The sequence below is a fragment of the Rhinoraja longicauda genome, chromosome 10, assembly GCF_053455715.1.
Source record: "Rhinoraja longicauda isolate Sanriku21f chromosome 10, sRhiLon1.1, whole genome shotgun sequence".
NCBI lineage: Eukaryota > Metazoa > Chordata > Chondrichthyes > Rajiformes > Arhynchobatidae > Rhinoraja > Rhinoraja longicauda.
The window spans coordinates 54525661-54543151 of NC_135962.1; the positions used below are offsets into that span (position 1 = coordinate 54525661).

The following is a 17491-nucleotide window of genomic DNA, read 5'->3' on the forward strand; positions in this document are numbered from 1 at the left end:
GGGTCACCAAAGAGGTAGATAGTAGTTCAGGACTGCTCTCTGGGTGTTGGTCGGATGGTTCAGTTGCCTGATAACAGCTGGGAGGAAACTGTCCCTGAATCTGGAGGTGTGCGTTTTCACACTTCTATACCTCTTGCCCGATGGGAGAGGGGAGCAGAGGGAGTGGCCCAGGGTGCGACTCGTCCTTGATTACCCTGCTGGCCTTGCCGAGGCAGCGTGAGGTATAATTGGAGTCAATGGAAGGGAGGTTGGTTTGTGTGATGGTCTGGGCTGCGTCTGTCGACAAACCATCTTCTTTCAAACCTGTCTTTTCTTCGTAGTTCGACCCTTGTTACAGGTTGTGCCTTGTCTTCCACTCTCGCAGGTCGCGGAGAACTTTGTGCCACCGCTGCTTGATGCAGTGTTGATCGACTACCAGAGGAACGTCCCTGCAGCTCGAGAGCCTGAGGTATTGAGCACCATGGCCACCATAGTGAACAAACTGGAGAACCACATCACCGCCGAGGTCCCGCAGATCTTTGACGCCTTGTTTGAGTGCACCCTGGAAATGATCAACAAGGTAATTGGTAGTCAGAGGAAATGTACTCCGGTGCACTCCATCCGATCAGCGGCACGGTGGCGCAGCGGCAGAGTTGCTGCCTCACAGCGCCAGAGACCCCGGTTCGATCCTGACTACGGGTACTGTCTATAAGGAGTTTGTACGTTCTCCCCGTGACCTGCGAGGGGCTTTCTCCGGGTGCTCCGGTTTCCTCCCACACCCCAAAGACGTACAGGTTTGTAGGTTAATTGGCCTGGGATAAATGTGTGTAGGATAGTGTAAGTGTGCGGGGGTCGGCGCGGACTCGGTGGGCCGAAGGGCATGTTTCCACGCAGTATCTCTGAAACTAAGCTAACTAAACAATATGTGTAAGGAAATAACTGCAGATGCTGGTACAAATCGAAGGTATTTATTCACAAAATGCTGGAGTAACTCAGCAGGTCAGGCAGCATCTCAGGAGAGAAGCAATGCCAAGGAGACTTAAGCAACAGAGTAGTGTCAGTGACTTGCTGTAACACTTAGTGTAATCTGGACACTCTGTGGTCGCCATTGCTAATATTAATTTCTTTTATTCCGGATCTAATTCTGAATTTGCATTCCTTAGCTAGTACTGAGGTTTGTGCTTAAGTCTGCAGACTGGTCCAGTCATTTAAGCACGTTTGCTGTACCTTTTTTGTTATTCTGATCTTATTCAGAACCAGTGATTGCCTTTTTCATTCATTTATTTGGTGTTATGGGGAGAAGGCAGGAACGGGGTACTGATTGTGGATGATCAGCCATGAATGGCGGTGCTGGCTCGAAGGGCCGAATGGCCTCCTCCTGCACCTATTGTCTATTGTCTATTTATTTCTGTGCCACGGATGTATTGCCTTCCATTTGCAAACTTGCAATTTTTTTTTAAACATCTCGTGATTTTGTTCTCATTGCTGTCACTTTAAACTTACCGATGTATAGGTTTGTAGGTTAATTGGCATTGTAAAAATTGCCTCTAGTATGTGTAGGATAGTGTTAGAGTGCGGGGATCGCTGGTCGGTGCAGACTCAGTTTCCTCGTAACTCTAAACTAAACTAAAGCAGAAACGAGTCCCGCTGGAGTGCTTGACTGTCAGTGGATGTTTAGTTTAGTATTTTACAAAGTGCAAATTATATTGTACTTGAAATGAGTTTTGATTAGAATGAACACGAATGGACTACAATTGCACATCTTAAAACTGAGGCAACAGTTAAGAAACATATAGACAGGTACATGGATATGACAGGTTTAGAGGGATATAGTTAGAGTGATACAGTGAGAAAACAGGCCCTTCGGCCCAACTTGCCCATACCGGCCAACATGTCCAGCTACATTAGTCCCACCTGCCTGTGATTGGTCCGTATCCCTCCAAACTTGTCCTATCCATGTACCTGACTATTTCTTAAATGTTGGTATAGTCCCTGCCTCAACTACCTCCTCGGGCAGCTCATTCCATACACCCACCAACCTTTGTGTGAAGTATGAGTCAAACGCAGGCAGGTCAGACTAGTGTAGATGGGACATGTTAGCCAGTGTGGGCAAGTTGGGCTGAAGGGCCTGTTTCCACGCTGTGAGACTCTATGAAAAATAAAACAGTCAGTACAAAAATTTGAAATGTCATTTTCAAGCATTTAATTTTTCTTTCTTCCCCTCTAGGATTTTGAGGAGTATCCAGAGCACAGGACTAACTTCTTTCTGCTTCTTCAAGCAGTCAATAGTCACTGTTTCCCAGCTTTCCTGAACATACCTCCAGCCCAGTTCAAATTGGTCCTTGACTCCATTATCTGGGCTTTCAAACACACCATGAGGAACGTGGCTGACACAGGTGAGACATACTGCAGGCTTCGCCTTCTCAGTCCAGCCCCATTCATACCTCGATCCAGCAGTAAGCTTGAATCCAGCAGTAAGCTCTGCTTTATTTTTACTTTAGAGATACAGCGTGGAGCCAGGCCCTTCGTCCCACCGACCAGTGATCCCCGCACACTTAACGCTATCCTATACTCTAGGGACAATTTTACAATTTTAACCTACCAACCTGAGTGTGGGAGGAAACCGGAGCACCTGGAGAAAACTCGCACTATCATAGGGGAGAACGTACAAAATCCGTACAGACAGTGCCTGTAATCAGGATCAAACCCAGGTCTCTGGCGCAGTAAGACAGCAACTCTACCGCTGAGCCATTGTGCTTGCTGCCTCTAGCATGGAAATGGGCCTCTCAGTCTACCAAGTCCATTGATCACCCGTACACCAGTATTTATTTCACAAAATGCTGGAGTAACTCAGCAGGCCAGGCAGCATCTCAGGAGAGAAGGAATGGGTGACGTTTCGGGTCGAGACCCTTCTTCAGACTGATGTCAGGGGGGCGGGACAAAGGAAGGATATAGGTGGAGACGGGAAGAAAGAGGAGGGAGAACTGGGGAGGGGGAGGGGAAGAGAGGGAAAGAGGAACTATCCAAAGTTGGAGAAGTCAATGTTCATACCGCTGGGCTGCAAGCTGCCAAATGCTAGACCACTTTCCCTAACACACTAGGGGCAATTTAGAGGACAATTAACCTACAAACCTGATGTGGGAGGAGACCAGACCACCTGGAGGAAGTCCACGCAGTCACAGCGAGAACGTGTAAACTCCACGCCGGCCAGGTCAGGATCGAACCTGGGTCTGTAGTGCTGAGGCAGCAGCTCTACCGGCTGCACCACAGTGCTGTCCTTAGCGTGGAATCTATGGCACTGAATGGGGGCCAGTGGCCCTGATGGGTCAGCAATGGCTGTTGTGCTAAATGGACAACACTAGCGCCCTCTTCATTTTGCACTGCTACTCTGCAGCTGTGCATAGTGCCTAGTGCTTGCACCTGCAGCTCAGAACATGGGGAGTTCAAGTCTCACTCCAGAGGTTGAACACGTAAATTGCCGACTGCTGTCGTGAGAAGGAGTTGGAGAGGTAGCCTTTCGGAAGAGATCATCTACACTAGTCGCACCTGCCCGCGTTTGGTCCACATCCATGTACCTGTCCAAATGCTTTGTAAGTGTTATAGATACCTGCCTCAACTACCACCACTGGCAGCTCCTTATATCCACCACCCTCTGTGTGGAAAACGTTGCCTTTTGGGTTCCTATTAAATCTTTTCCCTCTCACCTTAGTGGCTGATAGATGGGTGCAATGAACAGAGGGAAGATATGTTATGTGGTAGAATCCAAGTGACCTAATAATGATATCTCCAGAGAGAAGGTATTGCAGGTCGAGGTCTGAAGAAGGGTCTTGACCCGAAATCTCACCCATTCCTTCTCTCCTGAGATGCTGCCTGACCCGCTGAGTGACTCCAGCTTTTTGTGATACCTTCTATTGCAGATAGAAATTAGTTCCCCAGAAGTTTTAATTGGATGCCTTGCACTGATGGCTTTGAGTTGTGGCTCTTGGCCTTGGTTCTGCACGGTATTAGCATTTTAACTCAATTCATAAGTTCATGGGAGCAGAGGTAGGCCATTTGGCCCATTTGATCACGGCTGATCTATCTTTCCCTCTCAACCCCATTCTCCTGCCTTCTCCCCACATCCCTTGCTTTTCAAGAATCTGTCGATCTCCACCTTAAAAATATCCTTTGACGCCCTCCACAGCCGTCTATGGCAATGAATACCACTGATTCACCACCCCCTGACTAAAGAAATTCCTCCTCATCTCCTTTCAAAAGGTACGTCCTTTCATTCTGAGGTTATGACCTCTAATCCTAGACTCTCCCACTCATGGAAACATCCTCTCCGCATCCATGTTATCCAAGCCTTTCACTATTTGGTAAGTTTCAATGAGCCCCCCCCCCCCTCATCCTTCTAAACACCAGCGAGTACAGGCCCAGTGTGGTCAAATGGTCATCATATGTTATGGCAATCATCCTTGGGATCATTCTCGTAAACCTCTGGATCCTCTCCAACGCCAGCATATCCTGAAGTGGCATAGTCTGAAGAAGGGTCTCGACCCGAAAAATCACCCATTCCTTCTCTCCAGGGATGCTGCCTGTCCCGCTGAGTTACCCCAGCATTTTGTGTCTATCTTTGGTTTAAACCAGCATCTGCAGTTCCTTCCTGCACACCAGGACATCCTTCCTCGGATATGGGGGGTCCAAAACTGCTCACAATACCCCAAACGCGGTCTGACCAGTGCGTTACTATGCCTCGGCATTACATCCCTGTCCTCTGGAACTAAATGCAATTCTCCGTATTATTTATTTTTCCACAGGTTTGTCTATTCTTTATACGCTGCTGCAGAATGTTGCACAAGAGGAAGCAGCTGCACAGAGCTTTTATCAAACCTATTTCTGCGACGTTCTCCAACACATATTCTCAGTGGTGACGGATACGTCACATACCGCAGGTAATTCAGATCTTAGTTCTTCTTTCAAACTGGTCTTTTTGTACCTCTTTCCAATCCCCTCACACCACCAATTCTCTGCCTCAGAAGGCAGTGGAGGCCAATTCTCTGAATGCATTCAAGAGAGAGCTAGATAGAGCTCTTAAGGATAGCGGAGTCAGGCGGTATGGGGAGAAGGCAGGAATGGGGTACTGATTGAGAATGATCAGCCATGATCACATTGAATGGCGGTGCTGGCTCGAAGGGCCGAATAGCCTCCTCCTGCACCTATTGTCTATTGTCCCAACAACAATTCAATGATTTAATAATACTTCATTGCCACATGTACGTAGGTACCGTGACATGTTTGGAGTTTAGGATTAACAAACTCATCAGGAACGCTGGCTCCGTCTTGGGGGTGGAGTTGGATTCATGGGGGGGGGGGGGGGTCTTGGAGGGGAGGATGCTCCTCAAACTGTGGAGCATCTTGGACAATACAGCTCACCCCCTCCATGACACACTGGTCAACCTGAGGAGCACCTTCAGCAACAGACTGGTCCCACCAAGTTACAGCACAGAACTCCACAGGAGATCCTTCTTCCCTGTGGCTATCACACTGTACCACTCCTCCCCACTAATCACTTTAATTTCATTTTTCATGTATTTTGAGTTGGCAGATCCATTTCCCTCCTGGGATAAATAAAGTTCCACCGCATCGTATTCTTTTTTTTTTGCATGCAATACACAAAGTACGCAAAGAGTTGCCACATATCTGGTGCCGATAAAGTTACAAAAGTACTCAGAGCCCTGATGGGCCCTCTTTGTTTTGTGAGCTCCCCCAGGTCCTTCCTTGTTCTCTCTGAACTACTTGGGTGGGCATGTCATCAGAGACCCTCCAACTATCTTTTCACAAAATGCTGGAGTAACTCAGCAGGTCAGGCTGACTCCAGCATTTTGTGAATAAATACCTTCGATTTCTTCGGAGATCTTCGGTTTCCTCCCACACTCCAAAGACGTACAGGTATGTAGGTTAATTGACTGGGTAAATATAAATGTAAATGTAAAAATTGTCCCTAGTGGGTGTAGGATAGTGTTAATGTACGGGGATCGCTGGGCGGCGCGGACTTGGTGGGCCGAAAAGGCCTGTTTCCGCGCCTTTCCACATGTTGGTGAGCACACAACAAAAGACTTTTCACTGTGCACGTGACAATAAACAAAACTAAAGGAAAATTGCTGGACTAACTCAGCAGGTCAGGCAGAGAGAAAGGATAGGTAATGTTTCGGGTAGAATTTCTTCAAAGTAGGCATACCTTGGGGAGATTTTGCAGTGAAGTAAACCAAAATGTAGATACATAGAACAGCAGATGCTGGTTTACAACACAAATAGTCACAATGTTGCTTTGAACGTTGACTTTTGGACCTGTCTTGTGCCTTCCCTTGTGTTTTAACAATTGAACGTATTCCTCTCCACCAGGGTTGACGATGCACGCTACCATCTTGGCATACATGTTCAGCTTGGTGGAAGATGGCCGCATCACTTTGTCCTTGAGCCCAGCTACTCCCAACGTGAACAATCAGATCTTCGTGCAGGAGTTTGTGGCCAACCTGCTGAAAACTGCCTTCCCTCACCTCCAAGAGTAAGTTGCAATTAGAGTACAGTGTGTGTGCATATATATATGTGTATATATATATATATGTATGTATGTGTGTTTATATATATATATATATATATATATATATATCAATGTGTGTGTGTGTATATATATGCCTGTGATATATATATAAACATAGCACAAAAAGTAAGGAAATTTGTGTTTGGTAGATTATTTCTTTGTTGTAACAATGCTTCTTGGCAATAAATCTTATACCGTTGGAAAGCCTGTTTATTTCCCTTTTAAATGGTGCCACATTTGTAAGGAACATGCATTTGTGGGATGAGCAGCAGAGCTGAGTATATGGGTTGCGCCCATGAAAAATTTGCCAAATCTTCTCTGCCAATGCCAAACAGCTTATTCTGCCATTGACTCTTGTTCGGTGTTGTTTGGTGGATTGGATGATTGAAGTCTGAAGAAACAAGACATATTGGCAATTTAACAATTTATTCATTTAATAAACAGGAGCCACAGTAGCGTGTGGAAGAACCATACACAGCCATAACAGCCTGGCACCTCCTCCTCATGCTGGTCACCAGCCTGGTCACACACTGTTGTGGGATGGCATCCCATTCTTGTCAGCACCTGGGGGTACCAGAAGCTCAAAACAAGAGTCAATAGCAACAGCAGAATAAGCTGTTTGGCATTGGCAGAGAAGATTTGGCAAATTTTTCATGGGCGCAACCCATATACTCAGCTCTGCTGCTCATCCCACAAATGCATGTTCCTTACAAATGTGGCACCATTTAAAAGGGAAATAAACAGGCTTTCCAACGGTATAAGATTTATTGCCAAGAAGCATTGTTACAACAAAGAAATAATCTACCAAACACAAATTTCCTTACTTTTTGTGCTATGTTTATATATATATATATATAAAAGAATCAGCATGATTGAATAGTGGAGTAGACTTGATGGGCTGAATGGAGTAATCCAGCTTCTATCACTTATGAAGATGCTGGAAGGTATGCTTTGTGTTAGGTGTTGACCCCCTACCCATCCATGGCTACTTCAAGTGTCTTGAGGGACACAGGTCCAGAACTAGATTGTTTTCCATTAAGTGATCTCTTTCTGACTTTGTGTCACAAAGACATAATGGAGACAGCCCCCTCTGTCCAATAATCCATAACCAACCAACATCTCTCCATTTTTCAGAAACTCCATTTAAATTCAACTTTTAAAACTTCTCCCCACAGTCTCTTCAACTCCCACCCCCCTCCCCCAAATTCTACCACTCACTTACATTTTAAGGGTACCGGCTGGCACGTTTTTGTGGTGTGGGGGTAAAAGAGAGCACCCAGAGGAAACTCATGCAATCACAGGGAGAACATGCGAACGCCACACGGACAGCTCCCCAAGGTCATAATGGAAGCAGTGGCTCGGAGACTGTGAGGCAGCCATTCTGCTGGCTGTGCCTCTGTGCTGCCACTTTCCTTTTTCGTCTCATGTTCTTTTCTTTGGCTGAGGAACAACAGACTGAGTTTAGGTCAGATTCACGCCAAGTGTTACATCTTGGCAAGACAGGTCTTGCACAATAAATGGCAAGGCCATGAAGAGTGTTGTAGAACAGAGAAGCCAAAGGGTGCAGACCAAATGTGCACGAAGGAACTGCAGCTGCTGGCTTACACCGAAGATGGACACAACATGCTGGAGTATCCCAGCGGGTCAGGCAGCATCTCTGGAGAGAAGGAATAGGTGACGTTTCAGCTCGAGAACCTTCTTGAGTCCAAAGAAGGGTGTCGACCCGAAACATCACCTGTTCCTTTTCTCCAGAGATGCTGCCTGACCCGCTGGGATACTCCAGCATTTTGTGTCTAACCTAGTGGTGCAGATATATTGTTGAATGTAAATGGCAACCGAACACGGACAGTGGTGAATAAGGCATTTGACGCCCTTCCCTTCATCAGTCAGGACGTTGAATACAGTTGGGACATCCCGTTGCAGATGTACAAGACATTGGTGAAGCCACATATAAAGGATACTAATCATCTCCTTTTATTTTCCCCTTAGTGCACAGATTAAAATTTTTGTGACTGGCCTGTTCAGCTTAAACCAAGACATTCCATCCTTCAAAGAACATTTGAGAGATTTCCTTGTCCAGATAAAGGTAAGAATTTTAAGCTGGAAATCGCAGTGTTAGTCATCTGAGCCTTGTAGCTAGGCAACGTGAATTTGTAGATGAGAATGTTAGTTACGTTGCTCTCCCTGACACCATGAGATTCAGCACCAGATGTTTTGTGATTTAGTTCTCTGGGATGTGGGTGTCACGAGCAAGGTCCCGTTCACTGTCTGATTCCGATTGACCTTGAGAAGATGGTGTTGAGCAACACTTCCCAGCATGACGATCAGACCATCAAGTATTGACCGACACAAAATGCTGGAGTAACTCAGCGGGACAGGCAGCATCCCTGGATAGAAGGAATGGGTAACGTTTCGGGGTCGAGACCCTTCTTCAGACTGAATCGGGGGAGAGGGAGATACAGAGATAAGGAAATGTGAGGTTTGAAAACGAGACAAAGGGGATGGAGATCAAGGAAAATGTAGAATAGATCATTGTTAGCTCGGAGAAGGTAACGACAAAGCAAACAGAGATAAAATGTCAACGAAGACAGTCAGACAAGTCAGAGAATTGGGAAGGAGCAGGGATGGAGAGGGAAGGCAAAGGTTAGTTGAAGTGAGAGAAGTCATGAGCTAGAGAAGATCAAGTATTGGTGATGCTAGCTAGGGCGGTGCAATGAGGTTGACCCTCCCTTGTGTCATTTGCTAGGAATTTGGTGGAGAAGACACCTCGGACTTGTTCCTGGAGGAGAGGGAATCAGCCCTGCGGCAGGCCCAGGAAGAGAAGAGAAAGCTGCAGATGACAGTGCCTGGGATATTGAACCCACACGAAATAGCAGAGGAGATGTGCGACTGAAGGATCCCAAAGTGTTAAAGAGGACAGTGGCGGTGGGGTGGGGAAGGGGTGGGCATGGATGCGAGAAGGGGCAGTGAAGAAGGGAATTGGTGAAAATGGACAACCGAACAAGCCCTCCCACCCATCAAATGTGGGGGGGATGTTTTAAAATTCCAGTTTTGTTTCCTGGTATCTCAACATCAGCTGGTCGCAAGAGCAGGGGGTTCCATCGCTCAAAGGTTCATTCTTTCTCTCTGGATAAGATCTGCTTGCAGATTGTGTGCCCGGGCGTCTCAATCTGGAGCTGCTCTTCCCAGCTGCACCATCTGTGTTCATGTTAAACCTCCTTGGGGATTTTTTTAATTGAGCTTCAGGCTGACTGGCTTAGAAAGAGTGGCATAACATGTTCTGTAAAGAACGAGGTAATTTGACCGAATCCAAAAACCAATTGAAGGCTCTGCAGTGGGATCGAGCAAAGAGAATGGTTTGGGCTGGCTGGGTGTGGGGGGAAGAGTGGTTGGTTGAGTCGTTCTTTGGTCCCCAGATAAGGTCTCGAGTTGGGTAGAGGGTGAAGGAGCCACTCAGTGTGTAGTGTATAACCTGCTCCTGCTAACCATATGTACACATGCTGTGAATTTTTCAACGTGTGCCTAGCCGCAAACCCTTCATGTCTTCAACCCCTCCCCCTCCCCCTCCTCCCCTCAATCAGTGAAAATGCCAGGCTGTGCCTCTTAGGGTGTTGTGGCGACTGTGAGTTGTCGAGAAAAGTATTGGAGGAAGGTCAGGGTCAAGAAGGAACGGTTCTTTCCTTAGCCCCGAAAGGGTTCTTGCTCTGTGGGGCCGGAGGGTGGGGGCAAGGATTTGGAACATTTTAAAACTTATCAGCACTTCAGTTTTTAAAGCAACCGTTCTCTTTTGATGCCAAATGTGCAGGTGTCCTAGCATCACCTTTTGTCCTGTGTGTGTGTGTGTGTGTGCGTGTGTGTAAAAACAGTGTTGGGGCACATTCCCTCAGGGTGTGGGGATGATCGAACATTCCCTCAGGCCCTGCGGTATAAGTGGGTGCAGCTAACGTCTAGCCTTGCAAGAGGTGTGATATTTCATTCATTCCATGGCACACCACCAGCTCAATCGTACCCTGTTTAGTTCTCCCATTCTTTCCCTGCTGTTTGAATGCTTGGCACTCATCCTACCTGTCCGTGTGCCTTGCACTGAGCCTGCCTGCTTTGTTCTCCCCTGTGCCACTAACCACTTACAGAGGCCCGACATCTCAATTCCTCTCTCCCTCCCCACCCTCCCCCACCCCCCATTTTAATGTGTGATCTCCCCACTCTCCTCCCTTCCCTAGGCAGACAAACTCCATTATCACTATCTTGTGAAGTTTACAAATCTGCAGACATTTGGAGTGTAAGGGATCAATTGATCATAAATATTTTTGCAATTATGGATTTCACTATCATTGGGTATGCTGTTTGTCTCAACATGTGGCCTGTTCTGCTTAAACCACTGGGGCTTCACTTTGTGAAAGGAAACTTGGAAGCGTGGAGAGTTTAAGATGATTTAAAATTCCAACTTATCCTTGTTACTTCTGTTGGGAGTGGTGACGTGACTAGGAGTAATCCAGATGGAAGCCATCCTCTGCAGAGGTGAAAAGGGGCTTCAGGAAGAAAGAATACTTGGATTTCAAAGTCAGGAATGTGGTGTTTGAGGCACAAGAGACTGCAGATGCTGGAATATGAAGTAAAAATGAGTTGGTGGAAGAACTCGGCAGGTCAAGTAGCATCTGTGGGGGCTTGAGGATGGTTGACTGGATCCCGACCCGTTGCCTTGCTTCCACAGGGGCTAGCTGACCTGCTGAGTTCCTCCTGCAGTTCCCTTTCTGCTATTCATTCAGTGGGCTCACCAGTTTGTCTCCTCTTCCCAACAAGAATGTTCAAGCCACCTGATTAATGGGTTGATTGAGCCACAGGGGGTATTTATAAGTAAGGAAGAGGAATTGAGGTAGCATTAGCTTTGAGGAACCAAACCTGAGTAAACCCTCATGTTTCACTCTATTCTACTCTATCCATCATTCCGTTCAGTGTCGTTAACCTGCTTCTTTCCGTCTCTCATAACTGAGGGAGCTTTGTTAACACGATGCTTCTGATACTTTATAAACTAACTTATTAAGCCATGTCTTGTGCATTCTCAGTATAAATTATCCTTCTGCGCCTGGGTTTTTCGTACAGTAAATCCAGCTCCTCTTTTCCTGAGATTGTAGGGTGGGAGCACAGAGACTCCGATCAGATGCCATAAACATCTAGAATGGAAATAAATAGCTGACGGTGAACCCATTGAGAGGCGCCACATGTCTGATTTAGGGTTCAGCCCCTCCGTCCTCATTACAATGGGCAAAAGGGGAGGATAATATAAAGAAACCCATAGCCTGCGACTGAACGTATTTCACTCTTGGGAATGTGAACACGCCTCGGTTTTCAAACATGGAAGCGCTGAGGGAATGCAGTGGATTTCTAAGCCACAAGGTGTACCACCACAAAATATTCTGCGGCACTGCTGCATGTGCAGCAATGTGTGTCGTGGGTGGAACGTGTTTTTATAAAATCGATATCCTGTTCATAAACATTTCAAACAGCTTGCTGGCATTTGGTACAAGAGTGTCTTTTATTTAGACACTCAAAATCTCTTTGCAAACAAGCCGATTGTCATTATATTTCATGGCTTGCATTTTCATGCAGGTATTTTCATTTCAACGACTTTTAAATTAACCTCGATTATTTCTGTAGGTGAGTTTGACTGACATGACAGATGGAATATTTTTGTCTCTTAGTGCCTTTTTGTTTTTCTCGTGAAAAAGCTTTTTGAGTCTTGATTGATTGGACAATCGGCTAAGCCTCTTGTCTGGTACAACCCTGCCCAAGGGAAGTAAAGTGGTAGGTTTACCATTTTTAGTCCACCTCATTCTCTGCAGCTTGTCTCGGTCAAGTTGTGCCGTTGGGAATGGAGGTTTGAGGTGGGGCTGGGGAGAAAGCTAGGGTTGATTTTGTGTTTGTGGCAGTCACTGGAAATGACCTGCTTTGGTTTCCCTAACATTGTTTTTCACACGCATATATAGCAGTAGCGTTCTACCCACAGTGTGTGCTCCTGTGCAAATTGAGTTCTCTTGTGCATCATCTGATTCTGTTTAATGCTTTGAGGAGTTGACTATGGACTGTCTTGTCTTTCAATACTTGTACAGAAAGTCTTGTTTAAAAAAAAATCTGTGTAATTTAACTGTGTTACACTGTATTAGAAACGCATTTTTTTGGCAGAAATTTGTAGCAGGGCATTGCAAGTGAAAATAGAAGCCTGCAACCTCCTGCTATTCAGAGTACCTCCCTCCTTTTTTAAAAACAAACTTGTACAGGTTGTAATTAAGATGATTAGAATAGAAATGTTGACATTTTTTAATAAATAAGATTCGATAAATTAGTCCGTAGTTGCACTTTACTGGTGAGCTTGTTGTGACATGTGTATCACACGTTTTGTTCTTTCTTTAAACTGGTGTGTGTGTGCTAACCTGTAAAATACTGGCATGTGTTCTGCTCTTTCTATTAGTTTAAAAAAAAAAAAAAAATCTCCGTGAGGACTCATCTAAATACAGCAGGAACTTGAACATTTTAAGAATGCCATTCTGGTTCACCTTGGTGTGTGGGCGTTTATATAAATTATGTGCACTTCACTTTTTTTATATAAAGAAATACACCAAAGCACATCACTCGCAAGGTGGTGACTGACTTTCTCTGCTGGATGCTGTAATTAATGATTGAGCACGCAACTGTACACACTAGGAGCGCAGGAGGACGAAGGGTGATCTTATGGAGGCGTACAAAATCATGCGAGGAATAGATCAGGTAAACGCACCTGATTAAGGGAATAGATCGAGTCTCTTGCCGAGTTGGGGAATAGAGAACCAGAGGACATAGCTTTAAGGTGAGAGGGGAAAAGATTTAATAGGAATCTGAGGGGTATTTTTTTAATTCAAACGTTGGTGGGGGGGTTATGGAAGAGGTAGTTCAGGCAGGTACTATAGCAAAGTTTAAGAAACATTTAGACCAGTAGGTGGATAGGACAGGTTTAGGTGGGATATGGGCCAAACGCAGGCAGGTGGGACTAGAGTAAATGATGTTGGTCAGTGTGGGGAAGTTGGTCCAAAGGACCTGTTTCCACGCTGTATGACTCTGACTTGCATTAACCATTTCCTCCTCCCCTACATTGGACCTGCTGTTGCCTGGTCCCCGAGTCCTTTTTCCTTCTTCTTACTCTTTTCTGATATTTTTGATGGAAAAACAGTGTAGGGTGGGGACAGTGAATGAAAATTACTCTACCATTTAGGTGGCTGTAATTTCCTCTATTCAACTAAAAAAGGGGAGAGTAGAAGATAGTCATTCTAACTACAAAAGTTGGAGTCGTCTATATGGAGTTTGTACGTTCTCCCTGTGGGCTTTCTCCAGATGGTCCACTTTCCTCCCACACTCCAAAGACGCACGGGTTTGTACGTTAATTGGCTTTAGTAAATTGTCCCTAGTGTGTGGGGATCGCTGGTTGGCACAGACTCAGCGGGCCGAACCATATCTCTGCTGTTTCGGCTCTGTATCTCTAAACTAAAACAAAAAAGAATCTTGTGCTGTCAAATACGTGTCACTCCAAATGTGCTTTTCACAGGAACGTTGGTTATCAGTTGAAAGTTATTTATTGAAACGATTTCCAGGACCTCTTCCTGTGTAAACTTGGGCAATCTTTCTGAAATACCACCTATAAATTCTACTGCCCCATTCAAATTGAGTTAAGAGGCCAGCTTAATATATGTAAAACTAATAAGTGAATAGATTTAATTTAGAATTAAAATGTATCTGGCCATTTGGTTTTTAAAAAATGTGAATAGGATTGCCTTGTCAGCCAGTTTGGGGAAATTGCAACATGATTCTTGATGCTTTCTCTTCAGTAAATATCCCTTTGCACTGTATTTGTATATAAAGCCAAATCTTTGTCAATTTGTTCTTCTGATGTGTTAGTATGAGTTGCGATAATCCTTTGTGGCACAAGAGACTCACGATGCTGGAGTCTTGTGCAACAAAGCAGGGAACTGCTGGAGGATCTCAGCAAGTTAAGCAGCATCTGTGGAGGGAAATAGCCAGACGAAGGGGGTACCATGTTAAACTGCATCCACAAAATACAGGACAAGTTCAATTTAATATAATAAAACTGTCCCCCTCTGCATTCAAAAGATTACCATTGGGTTTCATTAATATTTTTTTTAAAGCTGGACAAGTATCTGGCAAATGTAGAAATTCAGAATTTAATCTACTGATGTGTTAAATTCTAAAATGCTGATATTTGAAAATAAGTATTTTTTTGGATGTAAACTCCTAACTGAACTTGCTTGGATAACTAACTAGAATCTTAATGCTGGTTTGTGAAAACTTACCTCAATTCTTTCAGTATGGGTTGGCATTCGAGTAGAGTGCTTGATTGTACTTTGTCCCATATCTGGGACTAAAATGTAAAAAGAACCTGCCTTATATTAACTGCTCCATGTCTTTATTTTGCCTATCATAGTTGAGCTTGATTACACCCAACAACCTCCAGCAACTAGGAGGTTGTGGTGGCTTCATTCAAAAGCCAATGTGTAGGTGCAGCATGCTTTATTGCCCAGTATCTGAATTCTAGGAGCAGCAGTCTATTTGTCCATTGTGAGGTAATGGGGTGTAGACACTGTATCACCTCGGTTTGGTGCAATGTTGAAGTTAAATGTTCACGTTACACACAGTTGAATCACTTGAAACAAGAGAACTTGATATTTAGTTAATATTGTCTGGCGATAGGTGGCAGTTGCCTACATTTCCACAAATTAACAGTGAGACATACAGTAAGGCAGCACAGCAGTAGAGTTGCTGCCTTACAGCGCCAAAGACCCAGGTGCTATATGTACATTTCTCCCCGTGACCTGCATGGGTTTTCTCCAGGAGTTCTGGTTTTCTTCCACACTCTAGATGTACAGGTTTTAGGTTAATTGACTTGGTATAATTGTAAATTGTCCCTAGTGTGTGTAGGATAGAGCTAATGTACGGATCGCAAGTCAGCACAGACTCTGAGTCAAAAGGCCTGTCTCCACACTGTATCTCTAAACAATAGACAATAGGTGCAGGAGTAGGCCATTCAGCCCTTCGAGCCAGCACCGCCATTCAATGCGATCATGGCTGATCACTCTCAATCAGTACCCCGTTCCTGCCTTCTCCCCATACCCCCTCACTCCGCTATCCTTAAGAGCTCTATCCAGCTCCCTTGAAAGCATCCAACGAACTGGCCCCCACTGCCTTCTGAGGCAGAGAATTCCACACCATCACCACTCTCTGACTGAAAAAGTTCTTCCTCATCTCCGTTCTAAATGGCCTACCCCTTATTCTTAAACTGTGGCCCCTTGTTCTGGACTCCCCCAACATTGGGAACATGTTTCCTGCCTCTAATGTGTCCAATCCCCTAATTATCTTATATGTTTCAATAAGATCCCCCCTCATCCTCCTAAATTCCAGTGTATACAAGCCCAATCGCTCCAGCCTTTCAACATACGACAGTCCCGCCATTCTGGGAATTAACCTAGTTGGAACCTACGCTGCACGCCCTCCATAGCAAGAATATCCTTCCTCAAATTTGGAGACCAAAACTGCACACAGTACTCCAGGTGCGGTCTCACTAGGGCCCGGTACAACTGTAGAAGGACCTCTTTGCCCCTATACTCAACTCCTCTTGTTATGAAGGCCAACATTCCATTGGCTTTCTTCACTGCCTGCTGTACCTGCATGCTTCCTTTCATTGACTGATGCACTAGGACACCCAGATCTCGTTGAACTCCCCCTCCTCCTAACTTGACACCATTCAGATAATAATCTGCCTTTCTATTCTTACTTCCAAAGTGAATAACCTCACACTTATCTACATTAAACTGCATCTGCCATGTATCCGCCCACTCACACAACCTGTCCAAGTCACCCTGCAGCCTTATTGCATCTTCCTCACAATTCACACTACCCCCCAGCTTAGTATCATCTGCAAATTTGCTAATGGTACTTTTAATCCCTTCGTCTAAGTCATTAATGTATATCGTAAATAGCTGGGGTCCCAGCACCGAACCTTGCGGTACCCCACTGGTCACTGCCTGCCATTCCGAAAGGGACCCATTTATCCCCACTCTTTACTTTCTGTCTGTCAACCAATTTTCTATCCATGTCAGTACCCTACCCCCAATACCATGTGCCCTAATTTTGCCCACTAAACTCCTATGTGGGACCTTGTCGAAGGCTTTCTGAAAGTTGAGGTACACCACATCCACTGACTCTCCCCTGTCAATTTTCCTAGTTACATCCTCAAAAAATTCCAGTAGATTTGTCAAGCATGATTTCCCCTTCGTAAATCCATGCTGACTCGGAATGATCCTGTTACTGCTATCCAAATGCTCAGCAATTTCGTCTTTTATAATTGACTCCAGCATCTTCCCCACCACTGATGTCAGACTAACTGGTCTATAATTACCCGTTTTCTCTCTCCCTCCTTTCTTAAAAAGTGGGATAACATTTACTATCCTCCAATCCACAGGAACTGATCCTGAATCTATAGAACATTGAAAAATGATCTCCAATGCTTCCACTATTTCTAGAGCCACCTCCTTAAGTACCCTGGGATGCAGACCATCAGGCCCTGGGGATTTATCAGCCTTCAGTCCCATCAGTCTACCCAAAACCATTTCCTGCCTAATGTGGATTTCCTTCAGTTCCTCCATCACCCTAGGTTCTCCGGCCCCTAGAACATTTGGGAGATTGTGTGTATCTTCCTCAGTGAAGACAGATCCAAAGTAACGGTTTAACTCGTCTGCCATTTCTTTGTTCCCCATAATAAATTCCCCTGCTTCTGTCTTCAAGGGACCCACATTTGCCTTGACTATTTTTTTCCTCTTCACGTACCTAAAAAAACTTTTGCTATCCTCCTTTATATTATTGGCTAGTTTACCCTCGTACCTCATCTTT

At 45.2% G+C, this 17491-nt stretch overlaps 1 protein-coding gene across 1 annotated transcript in view; it reads left to right on the plus strand.

Moving 5' to 3' along the window:
- LOC144597467 (exportin-1-like) overlaps positions 1-12935 on the plus strand; it is a 61707-nt gene extending 48772 nt beyond the window's left edge. The window contains exons 19-24 of the mRNA XM_078406897.1: positions 365-559; positions 2207-2375; positions 4779-4913; positions 6364-6526; positions 8552-8648; positions 9309-12935. Of these exons, the coding sequence (XP_078263023.1) occupies positions 365-559; positions 2207-2375; positions 4779-4913; positions 6364-6526; positions 8552-8648; positions 9309-9455 (906 nt within the window). The 3' untranslated portion in view covers positions 9456-12935. The remainder of the gene's footprint in view (positions 1-364; positions 560-2206; positions 2376-4778; positions 4914-6363; positions 6527-8551; positions 8649-9308) is intronic.
- Positions 12936-17491: the final 4556 nt, after the last annotated feature.